The sequence below is a fragment of the Poecilia reticulata genome, linkage group LG11, assembly GCF_000633615.1.
Source record: "Poecilia reticulata strain Guanapo linkage group LG11, Guppy_female_1.0+MT, whole genome shotgun sequence".
Lineage (NCBI taxonomy): Eukaryota > Metazoa > Chordata > Actinopteri > Cyprinodontiformes > Poeciliidae > Poecilia > Poecilia reticulata.
Window position 1 is genome coordinate 15,646,750 of NC_024341.1, and position 22,392 is coordinate 15,669,141.

At 39.9% G+C, this 22,392-nt stretch overlaps 1 protein-coding gene and 1 long non-coding RNA gene across 2 annotated transcripts in view; one reads left to right on the forward strand and one right to left on the reverse strand.

Annotated features, from left to right (window-relative positions):
- The first annotated feature begins 2,831 nt into the window (after positions 1 to 2,831).
- On the forward strand, positions 2,832 to 4,114 carry LOC108166727 (uncharacterized). The gene is made up of 2 exons (XR_001777083.1): positions 2,832 to 2,931; positions 3,005 to 4,114. It is a non-coding gene; the product is annotated as an uncharacterized LOC108166727 (long non-coding RNA).
- The window catches only part of LOC108165620 (teashirt homolog 1-like), a 36,817-nt gene continuing 17,827 nt past the window's right edge, over positions 3,403 to 22,392 (reverse strand). Inside the window, exon 2 of the mRNA XM_017307550.1 lies at positions 3,403 to 7,900. Within this exon, the coding sequence (XP_017163039.1) occupies positions 4,578 to 7,900 (3,323 nt within the window). The 3' untranslated portion in view covers positions 3,403 to 4,577. The remainder of the gene's footprint in view (positions 7,901 to 22,392) is intronic.

The following is a 22,392-nucleotide window of genomic DNA, read 5'->3' on the forward strand; positions in this document are numbered from 1 at the left end:
TATATATATATATCTGTGTAAAAGCAAGTAACCTTTTAATATATGCAAAAATAATGGATCTATAAAACTGCTTAGTGTGTGGTTGATGGGAATGTGAAAATGTATGTTGAATTTATGCCTAAATATTTCACTGATCTCTGACCGTCAGTGGCTCCTACTGCTGTTGCTGTTCTGTGTTGCACAGAGGCACCTTAATAGAGACAAATAGAGGCATGGGAGTAATGTCTAAAAGCTGCGACTTTCCATTCTCATATAATTTATTAATGAGAATCTCACAGCAAGGTCAACTGTGCAAGATTGGTTATAACTTTTACTAAAACTATCCTGGATCAATACAAAGACCTTGAAATGTAATTCTTTTGTCAGTTGTTATTTAAAGGTTTAAAATGAACTTTGATGTTTGATTTTGGAGGTATTGGACTTTGCAGAGTTTTTAGATATACACCAATGTAACATACTGTCTCAGTGAAATGAAATCCAGTTTTTACCCAGTTTGGTAGAAGTAGGAGCCATTTTGACTGTTTTTCCAACACGTTGGGTCATGCCAAAGCACAGTTATGTAGATTAACTATAAAGCACATTGCAGAAGCGATCATAACCATCAGGAACCTCAATCATCTAATAGTCATAAAACTGTGTATTTTATTGGGATTGGAAGTGATGAACCAAGAAAAAGTGGCTTATAATTGTGAAATGGGGGAATAATGTTACATTTTGAGATACTTTTTTTTTTTTTTACAAATGGATTCTAAGTGTTCAACCGTCATAAGTCAATACTTTATTATAGGATTACTCAATTACATGTTTCTAACAAAGAAATGTCCCAGACCAGACATTGCCTGTAACAAAAACAGAAATGTGAAGTTAACAAAAATAAATTATTGAATTCTTGTATTGAAAATTAAGTCTTGTTCCAAGACTCTATTAAACAGGTGACCAATGAGGTCATTTGGTTGCACTAGATTTTATTTGGATGTATTGGAGAAAATGGGGCTCATTTTTTTATATTTTATTTATTTATTTATTTATTTATTTATTTATTTATTTATTCCATAAAAAATGTTTGAAAGGTTGTTCGACAAAGATTTAAGTTTGCTACTACTATTTAAAGTCATATTGTAAAAGAAAGTCCATGGAGTCGTTTCTTCAATCTTTTATGTTTTTATGGAGATATCCATCTCATCAAGAAGGCATCTGTTTATTTAGTCGTCGTTTGACATGAGTTAACTTTCCGCGTGTCGACCATGAGTGATACATTGTTCTGTACGTCTTGCTGCAGCTTCCCATGCCACCCAGACACAAAAAGCATGCTGCAAGGCACTAGAACTTCGTTGTTTCTTGAGAGAAATGCCTCAGGCTAGTGTTTAAGAGCTGCGTGGGGTGGGAGCATGTCGACTTAAATACCTTCAGTGGAGACATGTCATGGCCTCTTTTATCAGGTGTCTCACTAGCTGAACTATAAAGCCCAGCCCTGTGTATTACTATAAAGTCAAAACTGGCATTTAAAAAAAAAAAAAAAACGTTTTATTCTTCTCCTTCTGATGGGGGATTATGCTTGAATTTTAAATGCCTCACACCAGCTTAAATTTAAAAAGCTCACCTTATTAAAAACTGAATAAGAGCCACACCAGTCATAGACACTTGGCTTTTAAAGTCAGAGCCACCGCCTTTTCTCGACCATCGGGCTGAACTCTCGAGGATTAACAACTTGAAAAGTAAGATCTTTTAGAAAATACAGGTAAAGAATACAAAAAAGGAAATGTTCATTATGATTTAAAGCACTAAACTATTTTAGTTCAGATGGTGTTTTGAAGAAAAAAATAAAAATCACTGTTTACATTTTATGCTACTTTTATAACTAGGAAGCATCAAAAAAATATTCAAAATAGAAGTGTCATATGTATTGTGGCATAATTTTTGCAACATGTTAAAACTTTTAATATACATCTGTTGAACAAGTATGATTATTACGAGTATCATAATTTTAACACAAAATTACACTAAATCAGTTATTATATTGCAGGAATAAAGTAATATAACTGATTAATGCAGTTTTGTCTATGGCATTAATTCCATCTCATTTTGTTTGATGTAAGCCTACCTGTTTAAAATTGGTCACCCTTTTTGTGAACACCTGACTGTTTAGAAATATTTTCCCTCATATTTGTGAGATATTTGTGAAAAAAATAAAATAAAATAATTTCTACATCAGCTACTCAGAAAAAGTAAAGCCAACAGCTGACATGTTGGATCATTTTACAAAATTGAATATTCATTTTTATAACAGTGGTAAAAGGCTTAAGAAAATTATTTAGCAAAAATCTGCTGAATTTAGAGTCATTTATTTAAAGGTAGAATCTTTTGTACTTCTGCAGTTTACAGGGCAACATAGAAATAAATGAATAAGGAAAAGACACTGGAGGTTTTTAGCTTTAAAAGCATGAGCATATTTTCCTGTCATATGTAGCCAAACAACCTCATTGTGGAAGCAGAATAGTTATTTAAATCTCTATTTAAATAACTAGAGATTAAAGTTCCCCCAACATATTTGTTTTAAAAGAATTTAGGATGTTTTATTTATAGCTGAAAACATAGGTCGATGAAGAGCAGGTAAGTTAACAGCAAATAAAAGGATTTTTAAAATGTACTATTTCAGCTAATCATATCACCTAGCTCAACTTTAGTTTTAACATGATTAAAAAAAAATTACATAAAGCTCAAGTCAGATTGGCATTCATTAACATCTTACTAAATGTACTTTAAGCTGTAATTTTATTATAGAACATTTTGAAAATGTAACTTTTTTAAATTGCCTTGATACAGGCAATTTACTCATACCCAGTAAGAAGATATCAAGAGGATGCTTGGAGAAGAGAGAAGGCATGTCCTGAAACGCATCCTCCACAAGGTGGATGTGTAAAGTTGTTGCAGGTAAAGTTGATGAGATGGATTCAAAGTGTTTGTGGCATTGTATCAGGTTGACAGATGACATTGTGCTTCGTAGCTACAGTATGGAGCACAAGTAAGCGACCTTGGAAAGTCGGAGGTATCCTGCGGCTTGATGAGGAATGAACGTCTGAAGACCGAATGCAGACCGTCTGTCCTGGACTGAGAAGCAGACAGGTGGACTGTTGAGATTTGCATTGACAGCGACAAAAGCTGACAGGTTTAAAACCTAGAGTAAATTGTTTTGGAGGTAAAATTGAGGAGGCACGGCTTAGATAGTTTAGGCATTTGCGTAGGAGGAACAATGGATCCTTAACAAGGCAATTTAACGTGTTCGTGTGACAGATGAAATTGTTAGAGACGGTGAGATGAAAGTAGATGATAGACTGGGCCACCAATTGACTTTGGCCATTTATTTGATTGTCACATCATTTTAAGAATCACAGCACACTGTAGTTTATTCCAGGACATGATGTTTATTTTACAACTAAGGATAAAAGGATGCCATTTAGAATAACTGGTCATGACAAAAAACCTGGGAGTTTTGAGAGCAAATTTCTTTTTTCAAGCTTATATACAGTCATGGACATCACATCAGATGTCGTTATCTTCATTTTATATAAACCACGTTGAGCGACCAACAATTCACTGAAAAAAACTGACATTTTTGGTCCAACAATATTCCGTAGCTTTACACCCACACCCCTGAACTGGTCTAGAAAATAACACTGTAAAAATGCACACAGTACAAATAATACTGAACTTGTAAGTAGCAAGATATGCCAACATACATTTTTTTTTTTTGGATTATTTACACATTAAATTTTCAACTTCGTTAACTTTACAAGCTTAGCTCCTTCATGATAAATTGGCGGACTACTTAGTAAGTACTGTACATGTTAAAAAGAGAACATTAAAATATTTTTTTTAATTGAGGAAAAACAGGCATTTCTAATATATCTGTGGTATAATGGCAAACAATAATACAGTGTGAGAAAGGGCCTTAAAAACCAAACTTCATCTTTTTTTTAATTTTCCATCAAATTTTTCTTCATTGGTTCACACTCACTGAAAGTGCAGAAACATTTTAGAATACCATCCAACTTTAGACAAGTATCTTTTTCCCAAAACTTTGTTCAACAGGGACACCAGTCAAGTCATTCTGAATAAGATGTAACCAGACTTACTATATCCAATGCTTTACATGAAAACATGCACAGCTTCATAAATAATACGCAAGTAATGGTGAAATATATTCATTCAAAATCAATTCTTCAGAAACAGTGATGAACACAAGAGCATGGGTCAGTTTCAAAACAACAGACGGATGTGAAAGGCTCAGATGAAACGCAGTGCATTGATGAAGCAACAATCACTCAATGACTGTATAGTGCCATGTTTGTTGCACCAATCTGTAGAGTCGTGTCAGTGAAAATAGAACCTTTACAATCTGTTTATTTTTGAGCTGCTTCACTGAAAGCGCTATTAATTCAAGACATACCAAATGATTAGAACTAGAATATGAGGTATAAAACCTCATGTTTGTGTTAAGAGTTGTGGCACTATCTGTGTTGACAGATTGAGACTTAGGAGATTTAGTGCAACAGAAATCTGTCATATTATCACTGATTTCACTGTTTATCTAACTTTTCAAGTTCTTTCACAAAGATGAGATGGTCCTCCGGTGACTTTCCGTGCGTTTTACAAAGGTGCAATTTGATTGCATGTTTACTCACAAATGTCCGGTTGCACAGTTTACACTGATACGCTGAGCCAGAGTCATCTTCAGTAAGTCCAGAGGACGTAAACGTCTTGTCCTCAGTTCTGCTCACTGTCTGCTGCTCAAGTAGGTCTACGGAAAGCTTGGAGAGGTCCTTTAGGGTGAATCCCAGGTGGGACTCCAAATGGTTAATGTAGGACAAGGGAGTCCTGAACTGGGAAGCACAGTCACTACACAAAAACAGAGGTTGGCCGGAATCAATGTTTTTGAGGAATTTTGTTCCGCCTGTCCTCTTTAACTGGTATTTTACATTGGCCAGCCAATGTGAGATAGTGGTCATGGAGAGACCAGTGAATTTACAGATGTGGACTCGCTCTTGGGGTCCCAAGTCACTAATTATGAACTTTCCCTCAGGCGTCTCTCGAAGACTAGAAACAAACTGAGCCTGAAGAATCAGGAGGTGCTGGGGATTCCAGTTCGACTGTCGGCCTTTCCTTCTTTGGATAGGAGACAGCTCCTCCATGCTGTCGTCAAAAGTAAAGCCATCCATGTCGGATTTCTCCGAGACGGAGGACGGCGTAGTAGACTTTGGTGTCAAACGGCCTGTGAGATTTTTAACCATGTCTGAAATATCCATCAAAGCATTTTCTCGAAGAGGCGGAGATGACGATGATGACGATGAGAAATTTCTAAAAGCTGCTTTGACACTATTTGTGTTACTATTGTTTGGTGTTGTAGGACTAGCTTTAGCTGAACTTATATTGCTGCTGCTTTTGGATTTTGTCAAGTCAATGGGCTGATCGTATTCATCGTTACGATGTTGACTCGCCGGCTCTGCTTGCTTACTCTGGGTGTAACTGCTCATCTTATAAAGCATTGCGAATGGGTCCACAGAGGGTCTGGGAACTTTTGTAGCTTTCCCCAAGTGGTTGTTCATGACAGACTGCAAAGCACTGAGAGGGCTGATGAGAGGTTGCTCAGACAAGTGATCGGTGATGATGCTGAGGCTACTGCAACCATTGCTACCCGTTTTTTGTGGTGAGTCACGCCCAGTTTTGATCTTTACTTCTGTTTTGGGCTCGGGTAGCTCTTCTTTACCTTTTAGATCAATAGGGATTTCAACTGTAGAGCTTTGCATTACTTTTGACAGAGCTTCTGCACTGGCCTTGGGAATTTGCAGTGGTGACTTTGCAGACATACACTTACTCTCACACGGTCTTTCTTCTTTTTCGTCAACGGTGGAACCACTCCTTGTCACTTTTTCCACCAGCTCCTCCATAGCCAGCACATTGCTTTTGTGGCTAAGAGGTGGAGAGGGGCTATTTGGTGAATGGATCAGAGAACCCATGTCAGAGGACATTGCCTTCAAACTGGAACTACTGAACAAAGGTTGAACTGATGCACAAGAGGGCAAATTAGACTTCAGGGATCCATGGAGCTGATAAGCAGCGTGAATGCTGGGGTATCCACCCCATGTTGGTGCTCCAGTTTGGGCCTTGCTGATTGCACTTGAGACTGTATTTTCCAAAGACTTTAATATGTCTAAGCCACCCTTAGGCGTTTCCTCCAAGTCCTCTTCTGTAAGATACTGATAAGAACGGGTCTTTACAGGCTTCTCAGTAGGGTCTTCTTTTTCCTCTTTAATTTTTTTCGCAGGTTCTCTCACTTCAAACTTCTCTTCCTCTGTCTCGTCATCTCTCTTTTCCTCACTTCTCTCTTCCGGGCTGCAGGGCTGTAACGGGGAGTCCGGCTGTGGCTTACCATTGGGTGCCGGGAGACGTTTTGTGGTAGGAGGCAAAGGAATTGACTGAATTTTCTCTTCGATAACAGGATCCAAAACTAACTGCTTGCCTTTTTTAGAGGCTGAATTAGTAACTTTCAGAAAGTGACCTGTGACCATCATGTGGGCTGTCAACTGTTGTAGTGTGTCGTGGGAGCTTCCACATTCCATGCATTTGAGAATTTGTGCCTTTCGTGCCTCAAACTGCCAGGTGTAACTGGCACCATTTTGGTAGCCATATCGATTGTTAGGAGTGACGTAAGGATTAGCTGCTTTTTGGTCTTTTGGAGAGTCTCCTAGGAATATACCTGAAGACACAGACTCTGGTGAACTTGGAGACATCAGCTCCTGAAATGCTCTTTTTTTGGTCGGGGGCACCAGTTTCGAGGTAAGGGCTGGCATTGGTTCTTTTAGAGGCACTTTCTGATAGTGTTTTGTTTTTATCATGTGAACACTAAGGTCTTGCAAGGATTCGAAAGAGTGGCCACAGTACATGCATTTAAGAACTTTCTGGGCATCTTCTTTGCCTTCCATCTCCAACAAAGAACGCTTGCGCGGCTTAGACCACTTCTTGCTTCGATCATCCTCTGGATCCTTGTTGTCATCGCGGTAGTGGCCGGTCTCGTTCATGTGCACAGTCAGACCAACTAAGGTGTCATAGGCGGCACTACAGTCCTTACACCGAAATTTGCTGGCCCCAGTAAAAACCGGCCCATACAGTTTGTTGTTCTGCCTGTAAAGCTGCACGGTGCTGAAGAGGCTTGGCTCAGGGAGAAGTTGGTATGGATTTTGCTGAAGAGTTTTAGCCAAAGCTGCCTGATGCCAGTCGTATGCTAATCCTCCAGTGCTTGCAGAGCTGATGCCAGTGTTGCTGTGGCTCGATACTGTTTTTGCAGTTGTGCTGCTGCTGTTTAAGTGAGTGGTGACCGGGGTGTCGCTACATCTGCTCTTCACATGGCTGTTGCTTGAACTGTGACTATTCAGGAACCCATTGCTGCCTTTGTAGCTGCTACCACTCCCATTGCTAGCTGCCAAATTGTTCCCTTGTTTACTTTTAAGCATGTCCAGGGCAATACTGGACCAGGAGGCATCTGAAATCAAGTTTGCATAGACGGCTTTCATTTTTGTCAGACTGTCCTGGAGAGAGAGGCCATTTATCGACTCAGTACCTTCCCCAAGCTTTTCCTCTAGCTTTTCCTGATCGCTGGAGGAGGAAGCAGTGGTCTTAAGGTCCACCAGTTGGTCACTGGTGGTACTGAGTGGCGAAGCGTATCCAGCATCTTGGTTAGTGCCATTGCTAAGTGGAGAGTTCTGGCAGCTATAATGCTCTCTCGGGTCCTCGTCGTCATTAAAGAGAAACTCTGCATCTTGACCATCGAGGGAAAGGCCATCGTCCAGGAGGTGCTCTTCTTCATCAGTCTTCCCTGTTTTAAACTCGTCCTCTGGTCCATAAGCTGTAAGACAAATAAGAGGGAAGAAGGATATTAGATGCTAATATTTTTGACAAGAACACCCTGAGTGGGTGGTGGAGGCAATAATCCTAAAAACGAAAAAGGTTTGTGATAATAAAGTGGCAAACATCCACAACTTGACAGTGACCTTTAACCCTCTTCACTCCTTTCTATAACTAAAATATTATGAACATTTTTTTTTTAAATTATGTTTTAGTTATTAAATTTGTCTGAGTAAAGGAGTACAAGAACATTCTTCTGTTTATTCAAAAAAGCAAATAACATAATTGTTCTACTTGAAAGAAAATTTGTCATTGATTCATGAGGTTTTTTACTGTGGATTTTAAGCAGGCATATTGCTTTTTTTAAATATATGAAACCTTGATTATACAATCGCACAAGAAATGAAAAAAAAATGTAGATCGCTGGGCGGTCTACATTTTTTCTGTTCATAGTATGTTCTTGACTTCACTTTATTTGCTGAAATTTCTTCATGCTATGTATTAACAAGTTAGGAGTAGTGGAACAAAATGCCAGCAGTATCAGTCTTGCCAAGCCACGCTTGGCTGGAGTCGACTTGGCATCAGCTGTGGAAGTCCTCCCAGCGTGATGTTAGGAAACGGCCAGTGGACATGAGAAGACATGTTGTTACTGCCTGTGCTCCCTGTGTGCTCAGACTGCCAAGTTATATCATTTTATAAAAGCAAATGCCTATACATTTTATAAATATAGCTGTGTTAAAATATGTTTGTGATGACCTAGGTTACAGTTTTTTTTCTTCTACCAATTGAAGGATGACGCTCACAGTGAAGCTCAATCCACAGATGGCAAAACGAAGAGGGTTACAAATGCCAAGTTTCTTTACCCATCCCTCATTAGATGCTTGTCTAAAGTGCCAGAATCAGTCTCAAGTGAGGTGACGGATATGTTGTCAGCTTCAGGCTGCTTGTAGCTCTCTATCCTATGATCAGAATGGACATAATGCCTGATGTTTGCTCGGTGCTTTAACTTCTGTGAAATAAGCTTTAGGTCTTACACCTGGCTGTGTGTGTGTGTAAGGGAAAAAAGAACATCAATACCATTTTCTTCTTCAAAATTACAGTGTATGTCTGCTATGATAATTGCTGCTATGTCTGAACAGTGATGGCTACACCTGGTGTATGCCTGTGTGTCTTCAGAAGAGTCCTTCAACGGGAACGGCACAAGCCCTGTTGGCAAATGTCATATCATTTCTCTATTTTTGTAATTTTATGATCTGACTAAACCGGAAGAGCAAATGTACTTTTACAAACACATATGTAGTTAAATGTAAACACAAAGGCAATAATTATTTTTAAATGCTACAAACACTTTCAAAAGTTCTTGAGTTCACAATAATCTAGAGAAATTTATCGCACAAAGGTATACTCAATCATTATAGGGCTTCTGTTTTGGTGGTGTTGAATCTCTAGGCTACGTTCGACATATTTATTTTTAAAACGTTTTGTTGACTTTAGCGGCCTTTATTTGAAAGTAGCTCAACAGGAAATAGGGTAATCAGAGAGGGGGAAGACATGTGGCAAATGTCGCCAGGCCGGGAATCGAATGTGCGACCACCGCCACGAGGACTAAGGCCTCAATATGTGGGGTGGGTTGTGCTTTGCCCCTGTGCCACCACAGCGCCCACGTTAGACATACTGATTGATCAACTTGAAAATGGGTTGGTGTTATACAGTAGTAAATTAGTTGGGATCTCATCTGGCAAACACCAAATGCTGTGCTAAATTTGGCCTTTATACGTTTGAACAAACAGAGATGACGAGGTGGATTCCTCTAGGCTGCATCTTTGGACCACTTTCATTCAATATAACATTTATATGTTCCCCCTTGCTCAGGTTATAGAGTATAACATTGCTTACACACGCTTACTGACACACACCTTCACATTAAAAAACCGTATACATCGTTTTTGATTCCAACAGAGCAAAATTAGACATCAGTGCATAACTAAACTCAAAGAGGTTCAAAGCCAAAGCAGGCAAGAAACCTGGACGTTTTTATGGAGTGAGGATTAATTTTAAAACCTTCAATTACTCCGTAACTACTTAAGTTGACTACTATGCTAACCAGAAGGAGGGACTTCCTGCCAAAAAGGGACACAGGAAGATGATCTAATGTTTTACTTCAATCAGCTTATCAAAAATTATGTTGCCAAAGTTATAAACAACACCAGTTCAATGGATCACAGTGCAGTCAGTGTTCCCAGGACAAGAACTAAACCTAAGAGGAAACATCTTTTAACTTAATGTTGATTTTAGTGCATCTTACCTATACTCCTCTCTTTACCTCAAAAGCACTTTAAACCACTTTGTGTATAAATGTTGCTACTCTCATGTACTTGCATTGCCCCTTTGTTACAAATTGCGAGAATTGATTTCAAAATGTAATCTCTTATTCCGATCTTTTCACATTTTGCTAAGCAGTTGTGACTCTTTGGACTCGCTTCATGCTCCCTCATCAACATGCAATCCACTGTATTGAAATTGATGCAAAGTCAAAGGGGGAGAGTAGAGACAAAACAGTGAGAGGAACCTGACAGCAGTACAAACACACACACCCCGACCAGCACACCAACATTAAAGTCTACTTTTTTCCCTGCCATCCTCTGTATGTTACCCTGACAGGCATCAGTGTCAGGAGTATGTAAGTGTCAGCCCAAGGTGTCAGTGTCCACACAAACAAGCCAGAAAAGCGATGGGAGGGAAGGAAGAGGGGGAGAAAGTAACAACAACAAACACAAGTCAGCCATTTTTTTCTTCTTCTCCCTTTTCACCCCTGCTCGAGCCTCCTCCTCTTCCTTCACCATCTGTGTCAGAAAAGCTGCGGGTGCCACCGCCGGCTAATAAGGCAATCAGAGATGGAAAAGATGCTGACACGGCGGCTTTCGAGCGTCACTCAGAACAAAAGAGGAAGCAGGGAGAAGGAGGGAGAGCGGGATGGGGAGGGGATTAAAACAGGAGGCTGGAGGGGAAGGACGGGGGGGAGAAAAGTGTCTGTTGTGGTTGTCAGTCAAAAACGTAAGCCCACTTTGTGCTGTCAGGGAGGATAGGCGAAAGAGAAGTTCTGAAAAGAGAGAAAGAAAGATGTGTTTAGGCTTACGAACGTGAGGTGTGTGCGTGCGTGTGTGTGTGTGTGTGTCTGACATAAAGAAATCAAACGGCATCAAGTTTAACTGCTCAAAAGCATAAAGAATCGTAAAATCGTGGCAATAATTACATCTTCTCAATTCAAGTTCAAGTTTCTAAGAGCACGCCACCACAGGTGTGGTCGATCAGTTGTGGGTGCGCGTTGCACGTGTTTGTGTGTATTCTAGGTGTCACAGTGTGTCAGGTGCAAGCAGAGCTGCAATGTGGCTGGTGGGGGGGGAGAAAGCGAAGCCATCTGTGTCTGGAGAGGAGCCTGTCACTATTGTTGTGCCCAGAGAGTCCAGGATTTCCTGCTGCAGACAGGTGACACCACAGTAGGACAGCCCCTCCCTCTAGCCCCCCCAGCCCCAGTGACATATGCACACATGTACATGCAAACTAGCAGGCCTTCTTCCCTAAAACTGCATTCCTCACCAGAGGAAGAGATCTGTTGGGCCTATTGCTTTTAAAAACCATGTAAAAATTTCCTCCATCAAAAGTAGAAACAAAATACTAGAAAGAGTGAAGTGAGGACTTATTGAGATCCCAGAGATGTAACGAGGACAGTTTTAATCTCTCGTGTAAAGCAAATTTGCTCTCACCATGCCAGGTAAAATAAAAAAATATCCTCAAGCCCTTGACTTAAACTACAGCACTATCCAATATAGTTTGATCTGTAAAAAAAAAAAAAAATGTTAAATTTGACATATATGTTTATTTAGTCAGGACTGCTTTTGTAGATGGCGTTATGTTGACTGTTAAAGTGGAACTAGTTACGGTTCTGTTTTCTGTATCAAGGCATCCCAGAGTTTTACCAACATACCATTTCAGAAATGCTGCAGGTTTTTGTCGTCACAGTTCTGCTGTTGAAGGTCTGTTTAATAAGTTGCTAAAAGAAGAAGTCAGAGTGATATTCTCTAGCTGCTTGGAGAACAGGAACAGAGCGCAGACCTTCACCCTTGCTGAGAGTTGCTAGTCTGTTGGGTGTAAGAGAGTTACTGCACTTTTCCCTTAAATTTAGTTGCTTGGAATTATTGCTGAAACAAGGACAGTATTGATGTGGAAACTAAACTTTTACCAAGGCAACAGAAATTTAAAATGAGTAGAAAAGATACCAGCATCATGAAAGAAAAAAAGAAAAAGAAAGAAAGAAAAGAAAAAAAGTTTAGTTCTAAAGAAAAAAAAAGAAGAAGAAGAAGAAGCAGCTGATTGACAACAAAGCCACCAATATCAATGTGTCGAAGATGCATTACCTTCCAAAGAGCAGGACAGGAAGGGTTAATATGAACTAAAACTTAGTTCTATATTTTATTTAAGATTTGCAGGGGGATGGTATTGACTTTTATTGATTTATATTATGCTAGAACATCATTCCCTCATCAAACACAAATCCAGAATGTTGCTTTGACTCATTCATGCATGTTTTGAGGAATCCTTGAATCTCCAGTGGCAGCCGTTCAGGGTTGCTTCAACGCCAAGTCATGCTATGCGCCACCAACTTACCCAAAGCTCTGTCCTGGAGCTTCGGTCGCCCAGCCAAGCCCCCAAGCCAAAACCCACCCCTCCCCCACTCAACTCCACCAGACTAGCGGCAGCAGAAAGTAGCAAACACCCAGAGGAACTAATATTTTCTAGCACCAGTATCAACAACTGTTTTTGTGTTTTAAATAAAATTATTGAGATCATAATATCAGTTTTCTTAGTAAATCTTTGCATAGCTGCTGATACTGTACTAATACAAGGTTATTATATCGTGAGAGTCCTAAGGCTCATCGCAGGTAGAAAATGTCAATAAAGCAATATAATGACAGGAAAGACATGTTGCACAACTTGCACCAAATATTTCTTCCTTTCACTTAAACGCTGCAATGCTTAAGATGCCCTTAAACTTGTGCAAAGTACTCGAGTATCTGATCTACGTCCTTCAAGTTGAGTTGAAAATTGTCACATTTCAGTTTATTGAGCTCAACGTTCATTACGGACATCTGCCTCGTTTCAAGATGCAGGGTAACCTGACCATGACGTGGCCCTGACAACTTCAACCCGGCTTCTTTTCCCTCTCTTTTCTCTTCGGTATACACACTCACACAACACATGCACTCCCCCCCCCTTTTAAGCCTTTCTCATTTATTCATGTTGTCTCAGAGAAGAGGGCAATCCCGGCTCTCATTTGCAGTGCTAATGTCCAATTCCAGCAGCCTTCACCCTGCTGATTTACCCCGCGTGCCGAGCGCTTGCATCTGCGGCGGGGCGGCCGGCGAGGCTCCCTCACAGCGTTTAGCGGCCCTTCAAAGCGGCAGCTCCGGCGTGGCAGTCTTATTTCTCTCTACCGTTTCGCTTTGTCACCGGTCCCTCCATTCCCTGCCACTCACCTCTGATGGCTTTGGACAGGCCTGATCAGTGTGTGTCATTGACCTGCGCGGTGCGCATGAGTGTGTGCGTGTTCGGGCGGGGAGAAGGCTGTAAATAAAATGACATTATTATTTCCTCTGTCCTATCATGTAGAAAAGCCAATTATGGTAATGCTTAGTATGTCGGGCAATATCTGTCTCCTCCCCACTCTCCCCTTCACTCTGTTCATTCTTGCTTCTCCTTTCAATGCAGAACTTGCGGTTGTGGTTTCATAGGAGCTGACACTCTCTTTGGACTTCTCTGACGACGGTTCAAATCGGCGCAAACTGGCACAGACCAGCAGCCTGTCCTCAGCGAGATTTATTACCCGTCAAATCAGTTTAATTTTTCCCGCGCCCCTTGAGTGAGTGGCTCAAAACATTTGGATGGAATCTGCAAAATACCTATCATGAAGAGGATTTTATTGCGACAAAAAGCTCTTTTATGGCATATTTTAGCTGTGACTACATCCCTACATGCTGTAAAGCTGCACTGGTGCAGCCATAATTTAATCCACAACTTCTTTGACCAGACATGTAAAAGCTTACCTTAGAGTACTTCACCCCCTCTTACCCCTTCCCATCAACCCACATGGAGCGGTCCACCATATGGCACAACAGCTCTGGGCTTTCCTGTAGCTCATGTGTTGTACAAATCCACCATCAGTCTCCACAGTTCTGCTATGTTGGGGAAATTAAAACAGCCAGTGCAGCCTCATCCTCACAGTGGTCGCTGTACCATAGCCAACTATTCTATTTTTATACAAGCTGACTGCATTGATTAAAAAAAAAAAGAAAAAAAAAAGCAGTAATTAGAGTTTTAGGGTATCTTTAAATATTTGTATGAAAGTTCCTGAGAAAACTTCACTTTCTGATTTCTGTACGTTTTTCATGTTTCAACCTTGCAAAACTGCGTTACAGGACGTGGTCATTTGGTTTTAGATGAAGTTAATCAGGTTTTCCTAACAATCTTATAATTGTTCATGATGTGAATGGTGAAAGAGATTGGATTGGATGCTGAAGCTCCCTGTCGTTGTCAGATACACTCCATTATGACTAACAAATAACGATTACAGCATTCAAATCAAAACTGTAAGTCTATGAAGGCAGCTTTTCCTTTAAACAAGATTTTGAAATGCATTACAAATCAAATTAACAAATCAATTTAAAACAGCAGAAACACTGCAGCATTAGTGCAGCATGTTGGCAAACTGCTCTATTTACGATCAAGTAGCTAATTTATTTAAATAAACTCGTCAGAGATATTATCAGTGTGCTTCACAGAGTTAAAACAGAGTTTCTAAAATAAAACGGATGCCCAAAAAATATCCTGAAAACATGAAATAAAGGTCAGAAATTATAAGAGTACAAGTGCTATGAAACTATTAACCAAACATTCATTTAAATCGCAAATATCAAACACTAACATCTAGAAAAATGTCTTTTCAAAAATTTACATCTTCAGTTTTGTAAATGAATCAATACAGCAAAGGCAGTAAAACGACTCAGGTAGAGAAAAACAAAGTTTATATGCTGCTGTTCGTAAAGACTGGCAGAGGATGTAACTATTTTAAAAGTAACAATTTGAAACCAGTATCATTACCAATGAGAATGTAGCACACAAGCAAAATAAATGTTTGCTGGTTGTGTTTAGCCACATGGTCTGACACACTGTTTTTAAATTCTACTGATTTTTAGGGGCTGTAACACACAAAAAGAGAAACTATGTGCTGCAGTTATTTGATAGAACTTGTACTTTTGAATTCAGCAGAAAATGAACTGCTAGATTAGCTCCACTTGTGTAAAACCTCTATTTGATTTTTACTGCGCTCAGAAAATGTGGATAAAAGTATTGATGCTTTCATAGAGTGAACATGTTTAGAGTTCTTCTGCATTTATTCAATAGGAAACAGAAACTGATTTTTGCAGTATTTGACCTGCCCATTACAGATCCGAGCCAATCAGAGACAGAGAGAAAGAAAAAAAGGCAAATTATCTGGGAGATTCTAAATAGGAACTATTTTTTTCTAAAGTTTCATTGCCTGTTGTCTTTTATATCTATTCAAAATATTCTTGAATAGTAATAATCTTAAATCTCATTCAAATACATGAATAACTAACTGTGGGCTTAATTGGAAATACGTGCCCTTTCCTTAATATACACCGTGTTGTGCTGAAAGCAGAGATTGTATTTTGTTCTGAAAAATGATACTAAAAGGAGCGAGGATGGTGTCTGGTGTACTTGGCATCATCCTCCTTGTGCATTTATGCTGTTTCAGTCTCATCAGTCTCTTTTATGAGGGGTCTGTGGGTTGCTGCACTACTTTTGGCACAAGAACCTGCTCTCCTTGTCTTTCTGGGACATAATTTTTTTATGCGTCTGTATGGGTTTATGTTCGTCATCACTGCTGCAAGAAGATTATCAGCTACAAATAAAACTCCACCAAAAAAAAAAAAAAAAACAACCTTTGCAATTATGGGAGCAAATTTTGCTAAAAGCATTTTTAAATCATTCCGACATCTCAGAATTCCCCCTGGATTACCTTCATCAATTACATAGAATTAGAAAGACACAAAACGACTAAATCAGTGATGAAATGAACTCCTTCCCCTCCACCTCCTTGGATTGCCAGGCAGTTTTGATGCCCCATGACAGTGACTGCGGTCTATAAATCACCTTCTCCCTGAACTGTCAGTGCCCACTTGTTCTGAGATGAAACAACAGCCGTTAGATCATCGACGCAACAGATTCCAGCCCTTTCTGCTCAACTCTCCTGCCAACCTCCGCTCACCACCGCCGTGCGCCCCAAGCCCCCCGCCACCTCCTCCTGAACGCCGCTCTTGTGCTGCACAGACATTTTTTTTTTTTAAACCATCTGGTTCGCCTTCAAAGCAAAAGTATGGATAAAGCATTACTGCTGCTAATTAACAATGATGCGAGTGTGGTTTATTCAACCTGTGCCAAGCGGTGACTCAACGTAGGCACATAGTATTTGTTGAACAGATTCCTCACCATATCTAATATTTTCATTATAAACAGGCGTCAGGGTTTCGCTTACACTGCCTTAAATTTTAGCTCGTCTTACAAATCTTTGTGCGTTGATTCGGTAGTTTTATATTTAACAAAGTGTGCAGCTCCTTTTTTCCCCTCGGAGACGAACAAAAAGTAGTGCATAATTTAAATGAAGTTAACTGAATACATGATTTAAAAAAAAAAATCCTTGACAAAAACCAAACGGAAATTATTTCCTGACACTTTTATCCAAAACTCTGTAGATTTCCTGTTACAGCTGAAAATCTGTTGTTTTTTGCCAGTTTTGCAAACATGCAGACTAAAAATCGTATTTATTCTAAAATAGCTTAAGCTTGGTCAAACTGAAAGGGGGACATCTTTAACCAGCAATTCGTACCACAGATTCTCAATTTGTTTTAGGTCTGGACTTTGACTAAGCCATACTAACACAGTATGGTTTGACAGAAACTGTTACACTGTATGTTTTAGTTGCTGTTCAGGTCGAAAGTGATCATCTGCCCTACTCTCTGCTACACCTGTGCCCCCTACATGACTTTTAGCAAACTTTCAATACATGTTCTTCAGGCTTGTTCCTTTTTAAGACTGATAATAGTCAGGGAACAGATTCCCCCACTTCAGGTGTGAATCTCTGCAGCTCCTCCAGAGCTACTGTTTACATTTTCAGAAGATAAACTGAAAAATTGCTTTATAATCTAGCTTCTACACAACTTTCTCCCTGACCTGCCTTTTACGTTTCTTGGTCTTCATTATGTTCTTTGCTCACTAAACCCAACAGCTAAGATTAAATTATAACCAGGTGGAGTTTGTTTACTAAAAAGGTGACTTGTGGTTCTAGTTGACTGCATTGTTTTTTAAAGGTATTAGTGTAAAAGGAACTTATTTTACAATATATATGCAGGTCACACATTTCAGGTTTTATTTGGTGGCCATTACATAAAATCTTAACCGTAGTACACTGAGGTTTATGGATGTCGAGTAACAAAAGATGAAACAGGGTTGAGGTACTTTTGCAAATTGCTGCTTCTCTGCCTAATTGACAACGGACACTGCAGGCCTATAAAGCTGTTCAGTCTAAATCAAAAATAAATGGCCCACAAATCTGAGGTACTAACAAAATAACAGTTTCATGCTTTCTGCATAGATGCCGTCTTTTGAATTCACCTGCATTAACCCCGACAGTGGAGCTTCCCCCTCCGACTAAACAACAGCTGCTCTCATCGCGTAGCAACAACCACTTGATGGATGACCCCAAAGATGGATAATTACCATAAATCACTATGGCGGTGTGGTGAAGAGAGGCAGGAAAATCATTGCAGGGAAGGAAAAAAAAAAACAACTAAAAAATACACAGGATGAAAGTCTTAGCTGGTGTGCATAAATTAAAATTAGAAAATGTGTTTATGTGTGGGGGGGCTGTGTGGTTTGTCTGCAGGTTAAAACTAGTTAGGAGGGAAGTGTTTATGGCAGAAAAGTCATGAAAAAGGGCTGTAAAATGAAGCCTGATGGAATGAGTCATGGGATCAAATCTGTCCTGGAGGATCTCTGACAAAACAAAGTGGGTCAAGGAAGGAAGAAAGAAAACAGCAGACAAAGAATAATGGCAACGGCAATGAGTTTAGAGCAGCAAAAAAAAAGAAAAAGAGCATATTTGTTTGTGGTGAAAGATTGACAGAGGCAGGACTGTAAGATACAAGAAAATGAAAAGGGAAAAAGAACGCCAGGAGAAGAAACCAAGAGGGCACGGGGCCAAAACAGGGTCAAAACCTAACCAGTTTGGTCTAGCTGAGCCCAGTTGCACAATAAGCCATCAATCAACGTTCTCTGCACTGTCAGCCCTCCCCTCAATTCACAAAGGCCATCCACTTTGTACACCACTGAGGAACAAAACATTGAAAACCAACCGAGACACAGGGGGAAAGGGAAAAAACACACACACACACACACACACCTAAACACACTCTTACATGAATGTGATCCTTTACTCTCAGCAGTAAGGAGACACCCTACTGCCGCGGTAACAGAAAGTGGCACAGCAAGATTTTCATCTGCTCATCTTCATGAGGTATTTGGTTCTTAAGAGTAGATGGAAAAGATCAGGAAGCCAATAAACATGCGAGAGCCAGATTAATGGGGTGAAGACTTTCTGTTACGGCGCTGATCAATGTTAGATTGTTTGTCAAATGTTTGCTCTTGGAGTAACAACGCATAGAGAAACCATTGAGTTGTTTTAGTTTCTTAGTATTGGTGACTTGCTGGCTTTGTTTCGCTCATCAGTAAAGTTTGTGTTTCTTAAATGTGTGCCTTACTAAGAATTTAAACAGTACATTGTTATCTTATACCAGAAATTGGCTCGGGGCTTTTATTGGTACAAATATTTTAAAAAAAGGATTTAAAATCTCTCAAGACGGTCACACTGCTCCTGTAGTTGAAAGTCGCTGTAACGAGAAAGCAAAAAATAAATACCGTGTTTCCCCGAAAGTAAGACAGTGTCTTACTTTCGGGGGGCTTTTGAGGATTCTTTTTATCCCCAAAAGCCCCACTATGTCTTACTTTCGTGGTATGTCTTATATTGGAAAAAAATTGTCGAATTTTTTGTTTTAACCATATAATTAACATTTATTAACAACCTGAACAGTATTGTATTACCATATTTTAAGCAGGAGGTGGCAGTGACAAGTGCAGGGGACGGCGCGGTGACGTATGGAGAGGGGGACGGTGCGGACGTGGGCAGGAGGCAGCGCGCAGCTAGATGAGAGGGAGGCGGCAATACCCCCGTGTTTCCCCGAAAGACATATGTCTTACTTTCGGGGTACAGCTTATATTAGCCGACCCCCCTGAATCCCCCCGATACGTCTTACAATCGAGGGTGTCTTACTATCGGGGAAACACGGTAGTTTGAACTGTACAGAGTGCAGCAAGTTAAAGTAGGGCAGTGCCAACATTTGTGCACTAAACGTCAACTGCTTGAAAGAGGGAAAGTCCACTTTACCTCTGTCTGTTTCTATAGGAAAGTATTTCTAATTGCTAAAAATTGCTATGCTCATAGTTTGAATACTAGAGAAACACCGCCCTTCATTGTTAATCAAGAAATTTTGCCTAAACAATTAGGTTGAGACCACACTAGTAACATATTTGTTATGCAGTTGACTGCAGGCTAGCTACCTGAGCAGAAGGCCTCACTAATTCAACCAGTTGCATCAACTTTGAGTTTTCTATAAAGAGCAGAACGACATCAAGAAACATCGCCCGGTGCGACAAACGTTTGAACACTGCAACTACATTACGTGACTCTGTTAAATATTTAGTCTGGATAAAAATGTTTGTTTTTTTTAGGTGAAGATATATATTTATGTTTGAAATTTTTGTGTGAATACCATGGCACTGTGGAGCAGGGGCATTTTTACTTGTTGAGAATCTCAAACCGACAGAGATGGGATTTACTGCTTTTTGAAAGGAGACGTGTTGTTGGGGGTCTGTTCCTTTGAACTCTTTAGAAAGACGTTCATAGCCAGCCTGGGTTAGCGAATCGTATCTAGTTTTTATTAATGTGTTGGATTTTAGGCAATATTTAGATCAGCAGAAGTATTTTCTATGATGAGGCAATTGGGCTTATACTTGAAGAAGATATGATAATGGTAAATACTACTGTGCCAGTTTGTCATCCGAAAATCCAACTCAAATACACATTTTCTTGACTCAATCTAAACTCTCTCTGTGGAGAAGCAAAAGAGAGCGTACATGTGCAACTGTGTGACACAATAAACTAGAAAATAGAGGGGCTCGGATTTTTTTTTTGCCAACTGTGTGTGGCAAACGCCACTAGTCTTGGAAAATTTGACGCTTTTTCTGCTCTGCTGGTAATCAACACAAACATATATAAATATGGGAATATTTGAGTAAACAGCACAAAGAATCTGATAAATGTGGGCAAACAGAGAGAGAGGTTTTTTTTGCATGAAAATTTGAAAACAAGACCAATCTTTTTGAGGATTTAAGTGGATGAGAGGGATTTACAAACATTGGTGCAAACGTAGCAGATGCAAATGCTGAATCTGAATTTTAGTTTGTGATTTTCTTTTATTTGTATTTTTTTTAAAGGTAGATGTGGGTTTTCTTTTACAAAGATCTGTGTTTTACTACTCTTACCAATTTATTTGTCAAATTCATCAAATTTTCTCAGGTTTTCCCACAAGGCGGATATCATAGGGTTCTACTTTACGGTCTTATCAAGTGGGTTTCATGCTGTGGCAGTCAAGTCGACGCAGCTGAAAACAGTGGCTTTACTGTGTCCCTGAAAGGAAATCCCCTGAATGTGACAAGCCTACTTAAAACAACTAAATTCACTGTTTTCAAAGCTCTGGCCCTAAACTGTTCAAGAGTCAAATAAATAAGAAAATTATGAGCTCCACGTAAAAATGCAGACTCCCAATGTCATGACTAGAGTCTAATTTAGCTCCTTAAAACATCTCATTGTGTTACAATAAAGCAAATTAAGCTAAATAACTAGATTTATTTTTTTGTCCCAATACGGAAGACTATTTTCAAATCATGAGTCACGCTTGAATTACAAACACACACGCTTTTATTTTGACAAGACATGTTACCAGTTTTTCCTCCATCCTCATCTTCTTCTGTGTGCCAATCAGAAACAACTCAAATACACCAAAATACACAAAGTCAACACAGTGGACTTAGTGAGAACCAGACCTCAGAGATTTGATGCCAATCCCTTTGCAGACAAGCAAAAACACACACACACACACGCACAAAAAAATAATTTTAGAAACCTTTAAAGTCACTTCTGGGCTGGAGGATACTTTGGACAGGCAAATATAATGATTTTAATTATCACCAGGGGAAGTTCCTGCAATTGTGCCCCATCAAAACCATTATCCTTTACATCGCCACGTTTTCTTTGTCATTACACCTGCTCCGGCATTGAGTTAGCGCCTGAAGTTTGGCGCTCCATTAAAGAAAGTTGTACTGTTTCATTTCAGCCCTGGCTTTGGATTTAAGTATGATGAATAGCACAGGGATGTAAAAACAAAAAAATAATAACAAAAAACATAGAATCAAAGGAATAAGCTGCACCAGACAGAAGGTTCGCGCGCATGCAGGGTTTTGTGGAGTTTTTACTTCTGATTACCGTGGCAATAAAGTGACAAAAGATAGCAGCAGAGGAGAGGGCAAGAAACGGGGTCCCTGGAGAGAGTCAGTAAATAATAAAGTGGGCTCTTAAAGTGGACTTGTATCAGCAGACATCTCAGCCTAATTGTGTGTGTGTGTGCGAGAAAGAAAGGGAGAGAGTATCTGTGTACAATGGTTATGAAGTGAGGCAGGAAGGGAGGAAGCAATCCTTCAACAGAGCACAATATCAGACTGTGGACAGACAACGAACGGCTGGAAGGATCTGGAAACGAGAGAAAAGCCTGCCTCCCTCACATTTCTGCTCCCAACGCCGCCTCCCAAAGTGCCCTCCATCTAGCATTAACGCACACATACTCGCACACATAAATGGCACCATAACTCTGTATCCGCAATCAATCTCCGCTATGAAGACACATCCATCTTCAGTAATGTTAATGGGAGGGTTCTTTTGGAGGGGAAGGAGGGGGAGAAGGAGGACAGGGGTAAAACAGAGGGTATGTGACTGCAGAGCTTACCTCAGAACAGTGTGAGGTAATAAGGGCTGTGTGTGTGTGTGTGTGTGTGTGTGTGTGTGTGTGTGTGTGTGTGTGTGTGTGTGTGTGTTTGCGCATGTGCGTGTGTCTAATAGAGACAAGGTAAATGAATAAAAAGCGAGAAGGGGGTGGTGTGCATTTGTGCATGTTAGTGTATTTGTCTGCATGTCAGGAGGTCATATGTGTGTGTGTGTGTGTGTGTGTGTGTGTGTGTGCGTGTGTGTGT